We start from the raw sequence: 17,421 nt of genomic DNA on the forward strand, positions 1-17,421 counted from the left end.
TGACCAAACCCCAATAAGTCAAAAGCAGCAGGACTGAAGAATGGTTAAAAGCCCTGTGTCACCCATCCTCAGCCAACAGTGATGGCAGCCATGACTCCAGCTGCAGGGATAGCCGACATGCCCTTCAGCCCTGGTAACCCATCCCTCTGAAACTCCGGAGGCCCCCACCTCATCAAGCTGCCAGGGAACTCGGGGATGGGACGGTGAGTCGGCTGTGCACCATGCGAAAGCTCTGCCACCTATTACCCTGCCCAAAGTGGGGCCTCTGCCCACACCCAGGCCAGGGCCACACACCCGAGCTGCTGTTCTCCAGGGGTGCAGGGGAACCTGCACTCACTATTAACCTGCTCTGCTTCTCTTGCAAGCATCTTATGTGTGGCCAACTAGAGCTTCAAGGAAAGGGAGGCCCCACTTTGGTAAAAGAGAATAGGGAAAGGCCATAAACAAAGACTTGTAGTTTATTTTGTATTTTTTTTAAATAAATACACTTTACATTAAAGAAAAAGGCCTTTGATTTGTAATTTCCACATTGGGGAGCAAGGGAAGAAAAAAGATTTTGAAAAACAATCACAAAGAAAAATAGAGGGAGTGAACTTACATCCTAAGTTCCCTCAACTCCACAAAACCAATATCCACAATGACCATGCTGCCCGTGAACCGTGAAGGCGGGTACATGTAGGCATTCCTCAGAAAACCACCGGTGCCTTGTCCACTCCTGGTGTGACGGAAAACAAATTAACCTGACAGCATAGGAGGCAACAAAACAGGCTAAAAAAATCATATATTATATTTATAATAAAATATTCTTAATCCTTATCAATTTAAGAAACCACGATTTTGCTTTTCATTTAAATACGTATGTAAAAATGCCTCTATTGTTCTTAGACATCATTTTCTTCCAAAGAAAATGAAGTGCAGGGCCAAGAGACACAGTGGATATAAGTTCATACCCTCAGTTATAAATGCCTGTTGTGTATTTTTTTTCTTTTTTAGTTTTATAAAAAACTATTTCTTGTTCTTTAAGTAAAGAACATTATACAAAGAAAATATATAGCGAAATAACTTGAGGCATGTTTTGTTTTGTTTTCCCTAGAGGAAAGATTATGTCCATCTCGAGGTGGGGATGCAGGTGGGAAAGCAGAATAGGACCTAACCCCTGTTGTCTTTTTGTGGTTGTTATTGTTTTTAGAAAGACCCTCAGATTCCAGTGAGTCTTTAAGCCATAATCTTCTGAATACAGGGCATGCAGTTCCTTAATAGACAGCCCTGGGAGAAAGGATAGGAAAGGAAAAGTGTTCTCAATTCATACAACTGCTTCTCGCATGCCAAGAATCTCTTCCAAATGGTGATGTTTCCTCACTCGTTCAGAGATAAGATGATGTCATCTTCCAAATCAGAGTTGTCAGAGCTGTCAGCTGAAAGGTAAGGAAGACACCAGGTTATGCACTAAGATTACAGGAAGCATCTGCATCACATATATTTATGCCTCAACAAGGTTAATTAACCAGTTTCCAGAAAGAAGAAAACACATCAATTAACTCCTTGGAGCTAGCTCTGGGGAATACACCTGTTGCTGGCAACAAGGACCAGCCCTGGGACCTCCTGCTCTCTTCCCTTTCAAAAGTTCTGGATTTCTCAGAAACTGCTTGCTCGCTAGGAGGCCCCGAAGGGACTGGGCTAGCATGCTGCCTGAAACCCCCACTCACAGCACTCCAGATGCAAAATGCTGGGCTAAAAATACTGAACAAACCTCATGGCTCTGGACCTCTGGCACCCTTACAGGGATGAGCACAGGCCTGCCTAACAGATACCGCTAAAAAGAGATGAGTCCAAACAAAAGTAATCTTTATTAACCTCTTAGCCATCCTTTTCTCCAGTCCTTAGAAGACTACAGGCAGAGAGAGCCATTCTAGGCTTCACCTCTGTCATTTCTGCAAATAACCTGAAGGGAACAAATTCACAGAAAGTGAAGGCCAACTTGCAGTAATACCAGAGCAGGATCATCAATCTAGAAATGAGATGGGAAGCAGGAAACAGATGTGACACCCTAGAAGGAGACACTGTCTCTAACAAGGTCCCTCTGCTCAACTGTCAGCCTTCTCAGGCATAAGTGAACACACCAACATGTCTAGAAAGATCCATTAAGGGTAAAAGTTGGCGGTAGCCAAAAGGACCCTTAAGACGAAGTAAACACCCCTTATTTGTCAGATTGAAACCAGAGAAACAGCACCTAGTTGTTTGCTAAGCGAAGAACAGGAAAGGCCTCAGTACCCACTTTGATTGCTCAACTCAGAAAGCTAGGAAACAATTTTAAGAGGTTTCCAGGAAAGTGAGAAGACAGAGCCTGAGCCCTGCGAAAGCACAGAGACTGTGAGTTCACAAGATGCAGAAAATTCCGGCAGCCCTTCCCAGGTACCTCGAGCAGCAACTCTGGACAAGCCAAGAACCAACAATACTTGGCCCCAGATCCTCTTTTCTTCACTACAAGCTCACTTAGAGAAAAAGAAACAAACTGAAATGTCATGACACAATTAAACCAAGAAAAGCATGACAGTGACACAAAAGTCCCAAAAGAAAGAAAGAGAGAAAGGGCTACAAAAACGTCACATGGGAGCTTCTCTGCTGCAAGAGCTCCAGGAGGAAAGGCAAGGCCTCCATCGTTCCCAGAGCCCAGGCACAGCATTATGTCCTGCCTTCCCCTACACGACAGGCTCACCAGGCAACTCTTAAGCACCCACAGCAACTCTCAAGAACCCTCCAATGCTTCTGTGTTCTGACAGCCAGCACCACCAGACCACCTGCTTGAGACTGGCTAATCGTCAGCTATACAGTTGTTGAGGACTGAGTGTCTTATGGGCTGATGGTGCAGTTCTGCAGTACATCATCCTCAGGGCATTCAAGTGATCCAGGATTCAATCCCCAGTACCAGGAGAAAAAAAAAATCCCTGAAGTATTTAACCTGTTGCCTTTGTTTTTTTTTTTTTTTTTGGTAGGAGTGGGGGGATGACAAACACAAACACAGAAAGACCTTTGAATCAAGATTCTGGAATCACTGAGTCCCTGCAAAAGCCTATGATTTCCTATGGTTTATACTACATCCTAAAAGGGCTCCATAAGCTCAGAAAGGTTATGGGCTATTGTTCTAGATGATGAGTATGAGAGAACACACTAGCAAACCAAGGGTATCAACATGCTCTGTCTGCTGACAGCTACTATGGTTTTCCTTCACAGTGAAACACAGTGAAAAAGCAACGAAGGATATACTACAGGTGCCACCTCAATTCTAGAGGCAAGCTGAAATGACAAAATGTCACCCATCACACAGTAATACTCACACCAAGTTAAACTAACAACATTCTCATAGAATTAAAATTTTTCAGGTCAGGTGCAATGGTACACATCTATAATTGCAGTTACTTGAAAGGCTGACCCAGGATGAGTCCAAGTTTAAGGCCAGTCTGGACAACTGTTGCACACTTGCATACCGTGCACAAGGTGCTGGGTTCAGTCCCACTACCAAGCAGAAAGGAGGGGCTGGGAGGTTAGTTTTCCAGATTGTTTTATGTGAAATGAATTTCCTAATTAGCTAAAGGAGACTGGGAGACTTTATATTCCAATTAAGTATGGAAGTAGAGCATGGGGGCATACATCTGTAATTCCAGCACTCTAGGTCAACACCAGAAGATCACAAACCAAGCCTGGACAATGGGCAACTTACAGGCTGTCTCAAATTTAAAAAAAAAAAAAAAAAAAGTGCTGAGGATATAATTTAGTGCAAAGGCCCTGGTTCAATTCCCAGTGCTGCGGGAGTAGGGGCAAGGAGAAAGAAAAAGGGAGAATGGAAAGTTGAGATGAGTCCTGGGCAAGCACAGGATCTGACAAGATGACCAGGCTGCCCCACAGGACCAAGGAAATGCTGTGTTTACTGGCAAGACTGGTAACTAGTATTAAAGCAGATACTCGTGACAGCAGCACACATTAACTTCATATTATCTCTGCTGGGGGCTGGGGATTTAGCTCAGCGGCATAAGCACCTGCCTTGCAAGCAGGCAGTTGTGAGTTCGATCCCGGTACTGATTTAAAAAAAAAAAAAAGGACAAACATATCTCTGCTGGCCCCTGAGATTCACCTTTCAAGGAAGGACTTGTAAAGTTGAACTATTCCTTCCCCAGAAAAATGCTCAATGGCAACACCTAGCATGCATTTCACGGCCAAGCCATCTCCCTAACGGAGACAAGCCGGGAAGGGTTGAGCTATTCTAAATGATGGACGGTCCCCAGCACTGCCTAACCACACGGTTCCGCTACAGACCCAGGCTCTGTTAAAAGCAAGTAACTAGGGGCTGGGGATTTAGCTCAGCGGCATAAGTACCTGCCTTGCAAGCAGGCGGTCGTGAGTTCAATCCCCGGTACCAATAAAAATGAAAAAGACAAAAAAAAAAAAAGCAAGTAACTTAGCAGAGAATAATACCAATGCCACCCAAGCATTCAAACAGCGCCAACATGGACTAACCTGTGTACCATGAATAATATTTAAGCTGATCTCATCACCAAGGGTGCACTGCTTTTCCTGTCCTGCCAAGACTTCCCTTTCCATGTCAGGGACAGTCTTAGAAACACAGAGAGTAAGTGCTCAGACATCTGTATTCTTTAACTGCACAAGAGCAAATCATGTCTTGTCCCAGTCACTGTGCATTATCTGAATAACTGGTGCCCCAGTTATTCATGGGGTGCCCCCCATGAGGGTTTAAGTACATAGCACTGCGAATTGAAGGCAGTTATCAGAATTAGAGTCAGGCCACAGGTTTAGCTCAGCAGGGGCTAAACTCAGCTGTATAAGTGCCTGCCAGGCAAGATAAAGTCATGAGTTTAATTTTAGTACCCAAAAAAATCCCTACAGCACAGAACTAGAGTTGGGCAGTTTTCTTTATTGTATTTTTGACGGAAGTGGTAAATTTTATAGGCTTTTTATCTTTTTTTGTGGGGGAAGCAGTACTGAGAATTGAACACAGGATCTTGTGATACATCCCTATCCCTCTTTGTATTTTTAATTTGGAGGCAAGAATCTGAGGTGCCACATTGAAGGCTGAGTTTGAACTTACAATATTCCTGCCTCAGCCTCTCAGACGGCTGGGCTTACAGACATAGGCTAACTTACTTACCTAGCTCCCTCTTTGAATGGTGATCTATCTGCATTGATAAAAAGCAGCTAACCAGTTCTTCAGGTCATGCTCTCCAGCCAAGTGTAACTTTAGACACTGTAGATAGATGAGGCTTGACTGTCTGAATCAAAATGGGAATACTGAAATAAACACGGGCGGGGAAGGCAGTACAGCTTACTGGTGGTGCTTGCCTAGCATGTGTAATGACCAGTGAAGAAAGGTCAAAACTTTCCCTAACTAACCTTGTGAATTTATTGTCAAGTGTAGATTCTCTCCTTCGAAACAATTTGTGATCATTTTGTATTGTTTTTCTGGAAACTTCTGTAAATGTTGTACTTTGGTAAAATTTTGTTATTCTTAAAAAAGGAAAGAAAGTGATGCTCTCTTATACAAGGACAACCACTGTAGATAGATGTTAGAACTTGTCTAATTACTTACAACTGAAAGGTGTAATTTGTTTCCTACATCTTACTAGTCCCATAGAATAAAAAGGGTTGGTAAATTTGTCCTGTGTCCCTTGCCTCTTAGTCCCTGTTACCTGAGCTTTCTGACCATGGACTGGACTAATCTATTGAATCGCCTCAACATCTCAGTATAGAAAATGGAAATTCACAAACTGCAGGTGGGCAGATAACAAGGCACCCCCACCCCAATCAAAAGCTTCCTCAAATACAACTTTGGTAAGAGCACCTATGTTAATTAAAAAGACTCTCCTAGCCAGATAAGTGCCAAGTTTGAGGCCAGCTTGGGCAACACAGCATCTTAGTGAAACCTTGAGCTTAATCCCCAATATTATCATTCGCATGCACGTGCACACACACCCCACCTGGCATTTGTTGGGCCTAGGCCATCACAACAGAATTTTCTAGAGTGATGCAAATGTTCTATGTCCATGCTATTCAGTAGCCACAGGTGGCTACTCAGCACTTAAAATGTAGACATGAAAATAATTGTGAATTTATTGTGAATAAGGAACCAAATTTTAATTTAATAAAATTTAAATAGCCACATGTGGTTAATGGCATAAATTAGACCTACCTACTGCGAATGTTAGAATGCTGCTTAGGTTAGCTACACAGCTACGTGAACAAAGCTAGATCTCAGGACCACCCCCCTATTAGGCAGCACAGCACTAGAAAGAGCCAGGCCCATAGCTGGTATGAGTCTGTACACAGCAGAACTTCACAGTAATGATAAGCACACCATCCCAAGGCATACAAGAGTACAAGGGCAGAGCCTGCAGAATCTTAAAACTGTAAGTGGGGTTTATTCAAGATTCATCTGCATAGGCAGGAGATGTAACTTCAGAAAAGTACCAAACTAGTGTGTTCTTAAAAATTTGGAATAAGAAGGGGGAGAGGGAGTGATGATTCACCACAGCAGACAGGAAAGGGCTCGTTTACAGAAAGACTTTGATTTGTGACTTGGCCCCTGAGAGGAGTTGTTTTTAATAGATTCTAGCTCTGGGCCTTGGAGAAGAGCTATGCTTTGGCCCTTTATTCTAAGGCTGACCCTGTAGAGCAGGAGCTGACAAACTATTAACCCATCTCCAGTTTTTGCAAGTAAAGACATTTCTCAAAACTGTTTAAGTTTTCTCCATGACTACTTTCTCACTATGAAATTGCTAAGGAGCTACAGAGACCCTCCTGTTCTACAGAGAAGCAAAAGTTGGCCAACCTTTGCTTCAAGGGAAGAGATGGACAGACTGCAGTTACAGTCTGATGGGGGAGCAGAGGATGAGCAATATTGCAAACCTTTTCCTCAGGGTACCCAAATGCTCCATCAGCAGCCACAGAGCACAGAATTGGGTATGGCTACTGAGTTAGATGGGCACAAGGAACCCTTCCCTGTATGCCAAGGCTCATCCCAAACTCTGCCCTATACTTACTGTCCCCCAGGATCAGTTCCACTTCCTCGTCTGCATCAGAATCTTCATCCTCCCCATCCTCTCCCTCCTCTAGAAGGTTTGCTAGCTCTTCATCAGAGGGAGAGAAGTCATTGTCCCCATCCTCTCCTGCGTTCTCATTATTGTCATCCTCCTCCAGTTCCGCCTCCAGCAATTGGTCAGTGTCAAGTTCATCTAAATCATCAGTGTCGTCATCATCTTCATCATCATCCTCTTCTTCCTGTTCTTCCTCTTCCTGGTAAAAGAGCATGAGGCCCATTAAGACAAACACAAACGCTTAACCCATATTGGCCACACAGTCACTGTTGCCCAAAGAGACAACTATGAGTAAAGCAGGTGGCAATCTACATGAGCACAGGTTTTATGGCCAGTCAGACTTGTCAGTGATGGCTGCGACAGGCATGCCTACATCCCCAAGACATTCACAGCATCCCTCAAACAAAGATTACTGCTCACTCCATAAAAGCAATAATGGCTATGCAGCCCCTATCCATGGAAAGAGACAAACTGCTCCAGAGAAGTCTGTGCTATCAGTGTTCTAGAAGCACAAGAGAACTCTTCTTTCTTCTATAACCCAAGCAAGCGAACAGAGTTGAGGCACTGGAACAAAAATTTTTACCTGGAATCTAAAAAGTGTTCATTTTAACAAAACAGAAAAAAAAAAAAAATACAGCTGCTGGGTCACCAGCTCTAATCCCTTAAAGAGCACTCTTTAAGAGCATGTAGGCAAACCCCTTAACAGTGCTACATTTCATCTCAACACTACAGCAAAAGAGGCACGTAAGATATACTTGAACTTCTTGTTAGGAACCGCCACCCCGCAAAAAAGTATGCTACAGAAAACATTCATTCTTCTATTCTTACGGTAACTTTCCAAAACAAAAGCCAAAATTGTACTTTTTTCTAGATACCTCGGGCGTTGCAAATTTCCAACACATTTCAGCTGCAACTGCATTGAAACCCAAACTGTCTCCCTTCAAATGGGAAGGACACAAAGAAATCTCAACTTTGAAAAGGATGAGAGATGTTCCTAAATAAATGTAACCAACACTTTAGACACGTTTTTACCCTAACACCAATTCTCAGCCTTACCAATAGCAAAAAGATTCTAATTCTGCAATAATAACAATCTTTTAATAAATACATCTAATTTAAAGTCAAGACAAAACAAACCCAATGTAAGCAAAAATTTTTTTATTTTAAAGTTACTACTAGTCAAAACATTTTGTTCCCTAATATCCCCTCAGCTTGACCGTCAGACAGCATACACACACACATACATGCACACACACGCACACACACACAACCCTTTCTCAGCTACCAGTATTTATCAACCGTGAAAACTAGACTTATTCAACAGAGTAGCTTTACTTCTGGGCCTCTAGAAAACAGGCTGACTGGTACAAGAGCTCCCATTTGTCTGATTTATTTTTTTGTCTTTCTCGTTTTTATCAATACCAGGGATTGAACTCACGACTGCACACTTGCAAGGCAGGAGCTTATGCCGCTGAGCTAAATCCCAAGCCCCAGTGCTCCCATTTGGATTCTGTTCTAAACCTGATTTCAACCCTGACCTGAGAAAAACAAGCCCCGGCCCTCCCCCTCCCACTCTAGGCCTTAGTCCACCCTGGGAGCCTGTTACCACATGTGTGTTTTTCACATCCCCACCCTATCCTTGTCTATTATCATACTTATTTCCACTGAAGAGGCTGACCTCCCTCAAACTTAACTTTTTAGTCTATACATGTTTCAAAAATTCCAGCCAGGGATTTAGCTCAGCAGCATAAGCGCCTGCCCACCAAGCACGAGGTTGAGAGTCTGATCCCCAGTACCAAAAAAAAAATCTTTTCTATTGGTTTTTTGTGTTGTGTTGTGTTGTGTTTCGAAGACAGAGTCTCTCTGTGTAGTTCTGGCTAGTTTTAAAACTCAAAATATAGCCCATGCTGACCTAGAACTGGTAGTGATCCTCCTGCCTCAGCCACCAAGTGCTGGGATTCCAGGTGTGCACCACCATGAATGGCCCACCTACAGATAGGCTTTTAAAAAGGGTGGCCAAAAGCTGTTCTTAGCTTCCAAGTATTCGGCTGCCACTAATTCACTTACTTGCTCATTCACTCTCCTCATCTCTCACACATGACAATCTGTCTGCCCCACCACAGTGTAAAAAGTAAACAATACATGTTCCACAGGCCAGGAGGCCTCCGTTACTTCCAAATTCCCAACAGCATGACGATTAACTCTGAGGAAGCTGGCCAGGTATGGTGGTGCACGCCTGTAATCCCAGCACTTAAAAGGCTGAGGCAGGTGGATCATCAAGTACAAGGCCAGCCTGGGTTACATAGTGAGTCCAAGGCTAATCTGAACTACATAGCAAGACCCTGTCTTGGGAGGAAAAAAAAAAAAAAGAAAAAAAGAAAAAAAGAAAACCTTTTGGGGCAGTTAACTGACTTTCATAAAGGATCGAATAAGGGGCTGGGGATTTAGCTCAGCAGCATAAGCGCCTGCCTTGCAAGCAGGCAGTTGTGAGTTCGATCCCTGGTACTGATAAAAAGGAAAAAGACAAAAAAAATAAATAAATAAAAAATAAAGGATCGAATAGGAATCAAACTCAGGACCTTGTGCTTGCCAGGCAGGTGCTGCGCCACTGAGCTGTATCCCTAGCCTTAAACATTTTTAAATACATGTGCATGGATGTATATAAGCTCTGTGGAAAGTGCTTGGTATATATAAAGGGTTCCAAAGTGTTAGTTTATTTTTCTTGGTCTCTTCCAGAACTCCCCTAGGCACAGAGGTTTGTCCAACTTTTACCGTTTCTTCCCTCAAATGTCCTCTCATTCATAAACCCTAAACTGTCCACTTGACAGCCCCATCTATCTGTAGCACAGAAACCCAGAACCCCATAATTTCACAACTGAACTCAAACCATACCTAACCTAGTATTTTTTCTGGTATTCTAGTTACCAGGTCAAAAATCTCAAACATGTATTTTATTTCTCCCACTTCTCTAACTTCATTTTCTATTAACTTGTTTCTCACTAATCTGCAGCCCCCAGCACTCCCTCCAATCTACTGCAATGAACTATAGCACTACTTCTCTGCCCAGCAGCCTCCAGTCTCTCTAATTCTCCACAGGCTAATCCTTTCCCTGGTCAAACCTCCTAAGGGCAAGGTTTACACCTGTGAAAAAGTTCAAGCCTAGCCTGTGAGACTGCTTCAAAATAAAATAAAAAGGGGTTGGGGATACAGCTCATCAGTGGTAGAGTACCTGCCTAGCAAGCGTAAAGCCTGGGTTCAATCTCCAGTACCACCGTCACCCAAAAAATTCCCAAAGGTTCTGTGACACATTCCACAAAAAGCAAGAAAAGCAATGACCATTTACTGAGTATCTATCAAATACCAAATCCTGTTAATCTCAATTTCTTTTAAGTAAGTGCTTTTAATTAGGTGTGAATCAGAATCACCTGAGAAAAATTTCTTGCAAAACACACATGCCTAATCATGGTAACAAGATGATTCCTGAATGAAGCTCATGCATGTGGATTTTGGAAAGGCCCCCTTGGAAGTGTGAAGTGCACCCCTAATTAGAACCAAAGCTAAGATGACAAGTGACACACTGTGAAGTTCTGTATTTTACTGTTCTGTAGTAGTGTATCCTCCCCACTCACTGAGTCTCCAGGACAGAGTCACAAAGATGAATTCAGGTATCCTCACGGACCTTCTCTGCTACACCAAACTGTTTATTTAGCAATTAAGTATAATTTTTTGTTTTTAATTCATCATTTGTTTCAAAACCCGGTTAGAGTATTTTTCCAAGAGAAACAGCTTTGGGGCTGGGGATTTAGCTCAGTGGCATAAGCACCTGCCTTGCAAGCGTGCAGTTGTGAGTCCGATCCCCGGTAGAAAAAAAAGAAACAGTTTTTAGCCTATACTTCCTTCCAAAATATAACCAATCTATTACAAAATCAAACGTCAGGTCTTTATGAATAATCTAAAAAACTAGGATAACTTTTTGTAATGTTGATTCAAACTGTTCTTACTGTCCTGACACTAACATGGCAGAGTTTGTTGAATTGAAGCTCCTAAAAACTTGTTCCTGGGGCTGGGGATTTAGCTCAGTAGCTCAAGCATTTGCCTGGTAAGCGAAAGGTCATCAGTTCAATCCAATATACCAAAACAACATCCACAACAAACCTGTTCCTAGTAATATCCTTAAAAATTACAAATTAAAAAAAAATTACAAATTCAAGCCTCATGTGGTAGTGCATACCCATAATCCAGCATTCTGGAAGGCTGAGAATTTCAAATTCAAGCCTAACCTAGGCAACTTTGTGAATTAATAAGACCCTGCTTCAAAATAAAAAAAAAAAAAAAAAAAAAAAAAAAAAAAAAAAAGGCTTGGGAGAGAGTTCAATGCGAAGATCCTGGGTTCAATTTCTTTTACCACCAAAAAATAAAAAATAAACTACACATTCATTTCAGGATTATCAACACTAGTGTTTTTCTCTCATCACTAAAATCTAATACAAATATATTTTATCAGTAAAACTAGAAACTTTCAGCCAGGTGTGGTGGCGCATGCCTATTACGCCAGCAGTTGGGAGGCTGAGGAGGAGGATTGTTTGAGTTCTGCTTAAGGCCAGCCTGAACTACACAATGAGACTCCATCTCAAAATAAATAAATAAAAATCTTCAGGAATCATTCAGGTCTGGTCAGGGATGCAGTTATGTTTAGGATCAGTAAAGACTCTTACCATCCGCTTCTAGCAGTGGAGAACACACAGGAACCACAGCACACAGTGTGTCCCAGATTCCAAATGGAGTGGAAAAAAGAGAACATTATTCCCTTGTTGAGTTATTCTTTATAAATTTAACTATAATTAGCTGAAATATAGTGACTTTTAAAAATCTACAAACAATGAACACTTAACTAATCTTTGATTTTATAATTTTCCTAAAAGCCAACAAAGTTGACCAAATTGATTTTTTAAAATGCAGATTAAAAAAACAAAAAAACATTTACTGGCCAGGCAGAGTGGCACATGCCTATAATCTCAGGACTCTGGTAGATTGAAGCAGGATGATTTTAAATTGAAGCTGAGCCTAGGCAACTCAGTAACTTATACTCTGTCTCACAATAAAAGAGTGGGGAATGCAGCTCAGTAATAAAGCCTTGGGTTCAGCACACACCCCTACCCCTTGACACATATACATGCCAAATTTGTATGAATAATATGAGCTTTGATAGGGTACACAACTGTGCTCTCATCAAATGCCTGAAAGCAGACAGACTAGCAGCCTCAGAAACCAAGTATACATGGCTGTCAATGGTCTACACATTTTCTTTCATCAGTATAGTCATACAGTTCATTATATCTTATTAATATCTAAACATTTAAACTAAAAGTGAAAGGAACTATTTTCATGTAAGTAAATTATATCTCAATAAAACTCCTTAAATAACAATTGTTTTATATAGGTACTATATGCTCAACTATTTTAGCAAATAGCAGCTGGTCAACTCATGATTCTGAGTTTATTTTGTCAAGGTGAAAAGGCAAATTTAAAGGTGTTGATCACAGGTGCCTGCATCCCTAAGCCATACATGTCATACCTGGAACATCTGAGAAGACCACAGAGCAGATACCTACACTAGGATAAAACTTTGAATAGCAAATAATTGATATGAAAATGAGAAGTCTCCAATTTTAAAATCAGATGAAACATACAAAGGAATATTTGAGTTAAAATTCAAGCTAACAGATGAAGGGGACAATAAAGAAACCTCATGGAGATACAGTAGATACAGCAAGACACCACTGTCAAGATTCTAGGAGGAACATGGATCGACACAATGAAGGTCATAAAGAAAACTTATTTATGATAGATACTATCCCTCCCAAAGTCTCCCTACATCAAAAGATCAAAATGTCAAAGGTATGAGGACAAGAGCAGTCCTCACATGAATGTTCTTCAAAAATGAAACACTACAATGAGCAAATAAGGGTGGTGGTGTCTGTATGTGGTGAAATATGTCTAGATCCTGAGAAATCCAGAAGCAATGCTAGCTTACCCACTTCACAAGGTAATGTAGACCCCTAAGCTTCCTCAGAGCTGGAAAGTGTCAGGTTCTTCTATAGATTAGGCTTGAGAGCCACCTGCTACGACTCTGTTGAGTCTTCCCCTCTCACTCTTGGCTCCCCATGCAAAGGCAACCTCTACTCTTCCTTCAGAGCTGGAGAATCTGAAGTCCTTCCCACCCCTATTCTCTTTCTAGTATCTTTCTTCCTTGACCACTGAAAAGGAAAAGTAAAAAAGAACCACAGAATGACAATCAACCTTCCCCAAAGTTCCCCAAAGAGGACACAGCACAAGAATGCTTAAGTTCTTTCCCTTATAATGGTCTCTGGCTTCTGCACAAGTCAACCTTTCCCCACTGCCTTTGCCTCCCTTGCTGCTCAGTGTCTGCAAAAATGAAGCCAGCCCAGAGAACTTCTAAGCTCCCAAAAGGCCAAAGGCAATCCAAGCCCCTTTTTAAACTTTAACCTTCCCCTCAAAACCAGACCTCGGGTCTCATGGAACTAGTGATGAACCCCAAAGAGACTCTCACTGCCTTGTGAACACAACAATGTTGTAGCAGGGAATCATACTGATATATAACTTAAACCTGAGTTTTGCTTCAGATTTACAGTTTAACATGCAACATTCAAGAAGCCTGAGACCCAAGTGATACCCAGTAGTGATGAATAAACCCAAGGAAAACAAAAGGGTCTCCACCCATGGATACCACAATTATTTAAGGACCAATAGCTTCACAACTTAATCTTCTGTATTTGCTCAAGGATAATCACATTGTATTACATGAAAGCTAAAGAGTAAAAATGTATGCATCAAAGGAGAGGGATATAAAGTAGCAAACTGATGCAAGAATAAAGAACAGATACTATTAAATTCAAGACAATCATATGAAATTTGGAGAATCTACTACTACTATTCTATAAAACTCTATTACCGAGAAAGACAAGCAACAAATACAAGCTAAATAATACAACACTCAAGAAAACATTAAGCCAGACATAGTGGCACACACATGTAATTTCAGCATTGGAATGTCTGAAGCAGGAGAATCATGAATTTAGCCAGCCTGGGCTACATAGTGAGTTCAAGACTAGCATAAACTACACAGTGAGTCCCTCCCTGTCTCAGTCCCTAAAAAAGGCAAATATTAAAACCTATGTCACAAATAAATTATAAATCTCACATATTCATCTGGAGACCTGTCCCTTTCACCCCATCTCCAACTCGTATGAGCTTTAAGCACTGTTGGGTATCTTACACATGCAACAAGACACAGCTGGAAAGCACTAAAGAAAAGCTTTTCTACCCCAGGAAATTCCCAGCAGCATTTGGTGAAGCAGTTTCAAGCTCTGGAGCCTTAATGTGCTTTATGATATCGGTGTTTTAAAAACTATGATACAAAGCCGCCGCCCCCCCCCCTCCCGCCCCTGCTTTGCAGTACTTTGAATTCTGGGCTTTTGCACTAGGCTGTACCCCTAGACCCCTTATTTAATTTCCTAAATTGCCCAGGATGAGCTTGAACTTCTGATTCTCCTGCCTCTACCTCCTGAGTAGCTGGTATTATCATTGCTAACTAAAATACTGTCATTTAAAGTATTTTATAAAATAATATTCCTGTGGAATCCAACAGTGATAATCAATGCTCTCCTGTGTGTGAGGGAAGACATTAGAGCAAGGAAACTATCCCTGCCTAAGACAGTATTACACAGTGGGAAATGTTTCTGGGTCAAGCAGTAGCTAGGCCCCAAAAGGCTCTGCTGAGACCCTATAGCTACTTGGCAAACCTATAGCACATGTGCTACAGCAGATGTTCTATCTTTGAAACCTCTGAAAGGTTCATCATCACTGTCCTATAGCAGTCACCAGTCCCCACACACACACACACACACACACACACGTCTCACTTCCTCACTTTACTCAGAAGCCCTTCTCTGGGGCCAGGTGTGGTATCTGTAATCCCAGCAACTTGGGAGGCCCAGGCAGAAGGAACACAAGCTCAAAACCAGCTTGGGCAATTCAGAGAGACTTATCTCAAAAAAAAAGATCTGGGAATCAGATGTGGCAGCACAAACCTATAATCCCAGTACTTTAGGAAACTGAGGCTTGAAGATCACAAATTTGAGCACCCTGACTCAAAACAAAAAATAAAGAAAGTGCTGGGGATGCGGATTTAGTTCAGTCCAGCTTTGTGTGAAGACCCTTTACTAGGACCCTTTTCCCCCTAGTACTGTTTGCTTTTAAAATACTGTTTTAAGCCAGGTACAGCAGTGCACACTTGCAAGCCCAGCTCTCTGAAGGCTGGAGGATTCCCATGAGTTCCAGGTCAACCTGGGATATACAGTCAGTTCAAAGCCATTCTGAACTGTAAAGCAAGATTCTGTCTCAAAAAAATAAAATAATAAAGAAAGAAAATGCTTCAGATGTTAAGTGCATGCTGTTTAGAAATGACATTAACAAAAACCATTTTATTAGTCTTAACCACTGAGCATGATTTTCTAAAAAGCTAGGGGAGACTGGCATAGTGGCATGTCCCAGCTACTCAGAAGACTGAGGCAGGACGATAGTAAATTCCAGTCCAGTGTGGCAACTGAGGGAAACACTCTCTCAAATTTTAAAGACATAAGAAGGAAGAGGGAGGGATGTATTTCAGCAGTTTAAAGTGCTAGCCTGGCATGCATAAGGCTCTGAGTTCATCATTCCAAGTACCATCAAACAAACCAAAAGCTAGGGAATGATAAGGGCCTGAGCTATTACAATGCGAACAGAGGGAAGCTCATTTCCTATAGTATTCCTCTCCTTACCCAGTGCCCTTAAATAGAAGATCCAGCACCAGGGAGAGACAAAGCACTAGAACTAAGTAACACCAGAGTAGGAGGAAAAAAGACAAAGGAAATGAACTCAAGATCTGAAAATGTCATTTTACCTGCATTAACAACTATAACAAGAGAAAGACAGATGCTGGTCATTAAATTTCAACTTTTATTACTTACTCAACAATACTTGTCAAAACTTAGACAAAATAATCTGGTTAGGAGAGTTTAGAAAGAAAATGAGGTACGAGCTTAGCAGACAGAAAATGATCTGGTGAAACACAGGAGTCTGAGAAACTCTTCAGAATCAACACTAACACCACACAGGTAAACACCTACCATAATGTAACCACAAATTTTAATTGCCTTGGAAGAGGAAAGGTAAAACTGGGACATGGAATTACCTTCTCATATTTTTATGTATATTTAATTCTCAAATGCATCAAAATCTTCCCTTCCTTAAGTTCCACTCATCACTCTGAAAATGGACTATGCTATATTCATCAGATAACAAACACCTTACAAAGGTTAACCAATTTCCACAATCCACCTCCAACAGAGTGACTTTTGTTTTATATTCACACTGAAAATACAAGGACTGCTTATTTTGAGCCAGAACAAGGTACTGACACCACAAACAGAACAGGTGAATCTCTGAAACAAAAACCAGAGATTGCTTTACTGCAATTAACCTATAAATGGAGCTGTTGGTACACTCAATACTGATTATGCATTATAATAACAAAACTTCACTTTCTTCTAAATTTCAGCTGTAAGACAGGTCTCTCAGATACAACAACAGATCCCAAAAGCTGACGCTTCAATCTCCATCTAGCAAAACACAGAACATAAACTCTATGAAGCATTATTCAGCAGAAAGCAATCTCCGTTATCACTGACCTGGTCCTCCTCTTCATCTTCATCTTCTGCAAGGCGCTGCCTTCCCACTTCATACAGCCTGCATACCGTGTCCATGTTCAGAGCATCCATGCTACCTTGATTCTGGAATAAAACAGCCAGTTCACAAGCAGCAGTGAATTTTCAAAAGGACCATATCCAGCTCTAACTGGTGCACCAGACTTTGATCCTTAACTATTAAAGCTTCCAATATGTAAAATTTTTGAGCCAACTCTGAAAATGTTATAAATAGGATACAGAAAGAATAGGAAACACCAGATGGGTAATGAGACTTTTGTAAGCATAGGAGATAATATCCCTGGGACAAACCAATATTGCTCTAGTGAGTGTGCCAGACTCCTCTGACACAGGGATTGACAGTGAGAATCCAGGAAACAGAATTCTCTACACCTTTTTGGGGGTGGAGGGGGTGGAGGGTGGTTTTCTTTTGTTTTGGGGTTTTTGTTTTGTTTTTTTTTGTTTTTTTTTTTGGCGGGGAGCGTTTTGGAGACAGGTCTTGCTATATAGTTCAGGGCTTGTCTTGAATTCACTATGTAGCACAGATTGGCCTT

At 41.6% G+C, this 17,421-nt stretch overlaps 1 protein-coding gene across 2 annotated transcripts in view; it reads right to left on the bottom strand.

Annotated features, from left to right (window-relative positions):
- Window positions 1–440: 440 nt before the first annotated feature.
- Dcaf1 (DDB1 and CUL4 associated factor 1) overlaps window positions 441–17,421 on the bottom strand; it is a 73,377-nt gene continuing 56,396 nt past the window's right edge. For both annotated transcript variants that reach the window (XM_063248939.1, XM_063248940.1), the window contains exons 22-24: window positions 16,853–16,954; window positions 7,050–7,302; window positions 441–1,415 (exon numbers count right to left, since the gene is read on the bottom strand). In XM_063248939.1, coding sequence (XP_063105009.1) covers window positions 1,357–1,415; window positions 7,050–7,302; window positions 16,853–16,954 — 414 coding nt within the window. In that variant the 3' untranslated portion in view covers window positions 441–1,356. The remainder of the gene's footprint in view (window positions 1,416–7,049; window positions 7,303–16,852; window positions 16,955–17,421) is intronic.

Source organism: Cavia porcellus, unplaced genomic scaffold, assembly GCF_034190915.1.
Source record: "Cavia porcellus strain 051 isolate PalLab524CR breed Dunkin Hartley unplaced genomic scaffold, mCavPor4.1 scaffold_5, whole genome shotgun sequence".
NCBI lineage: Eukaryota > Metazoa > Chordata > Mammalia > Rodentia > Caviidae > Cavia > Cavia porcellus.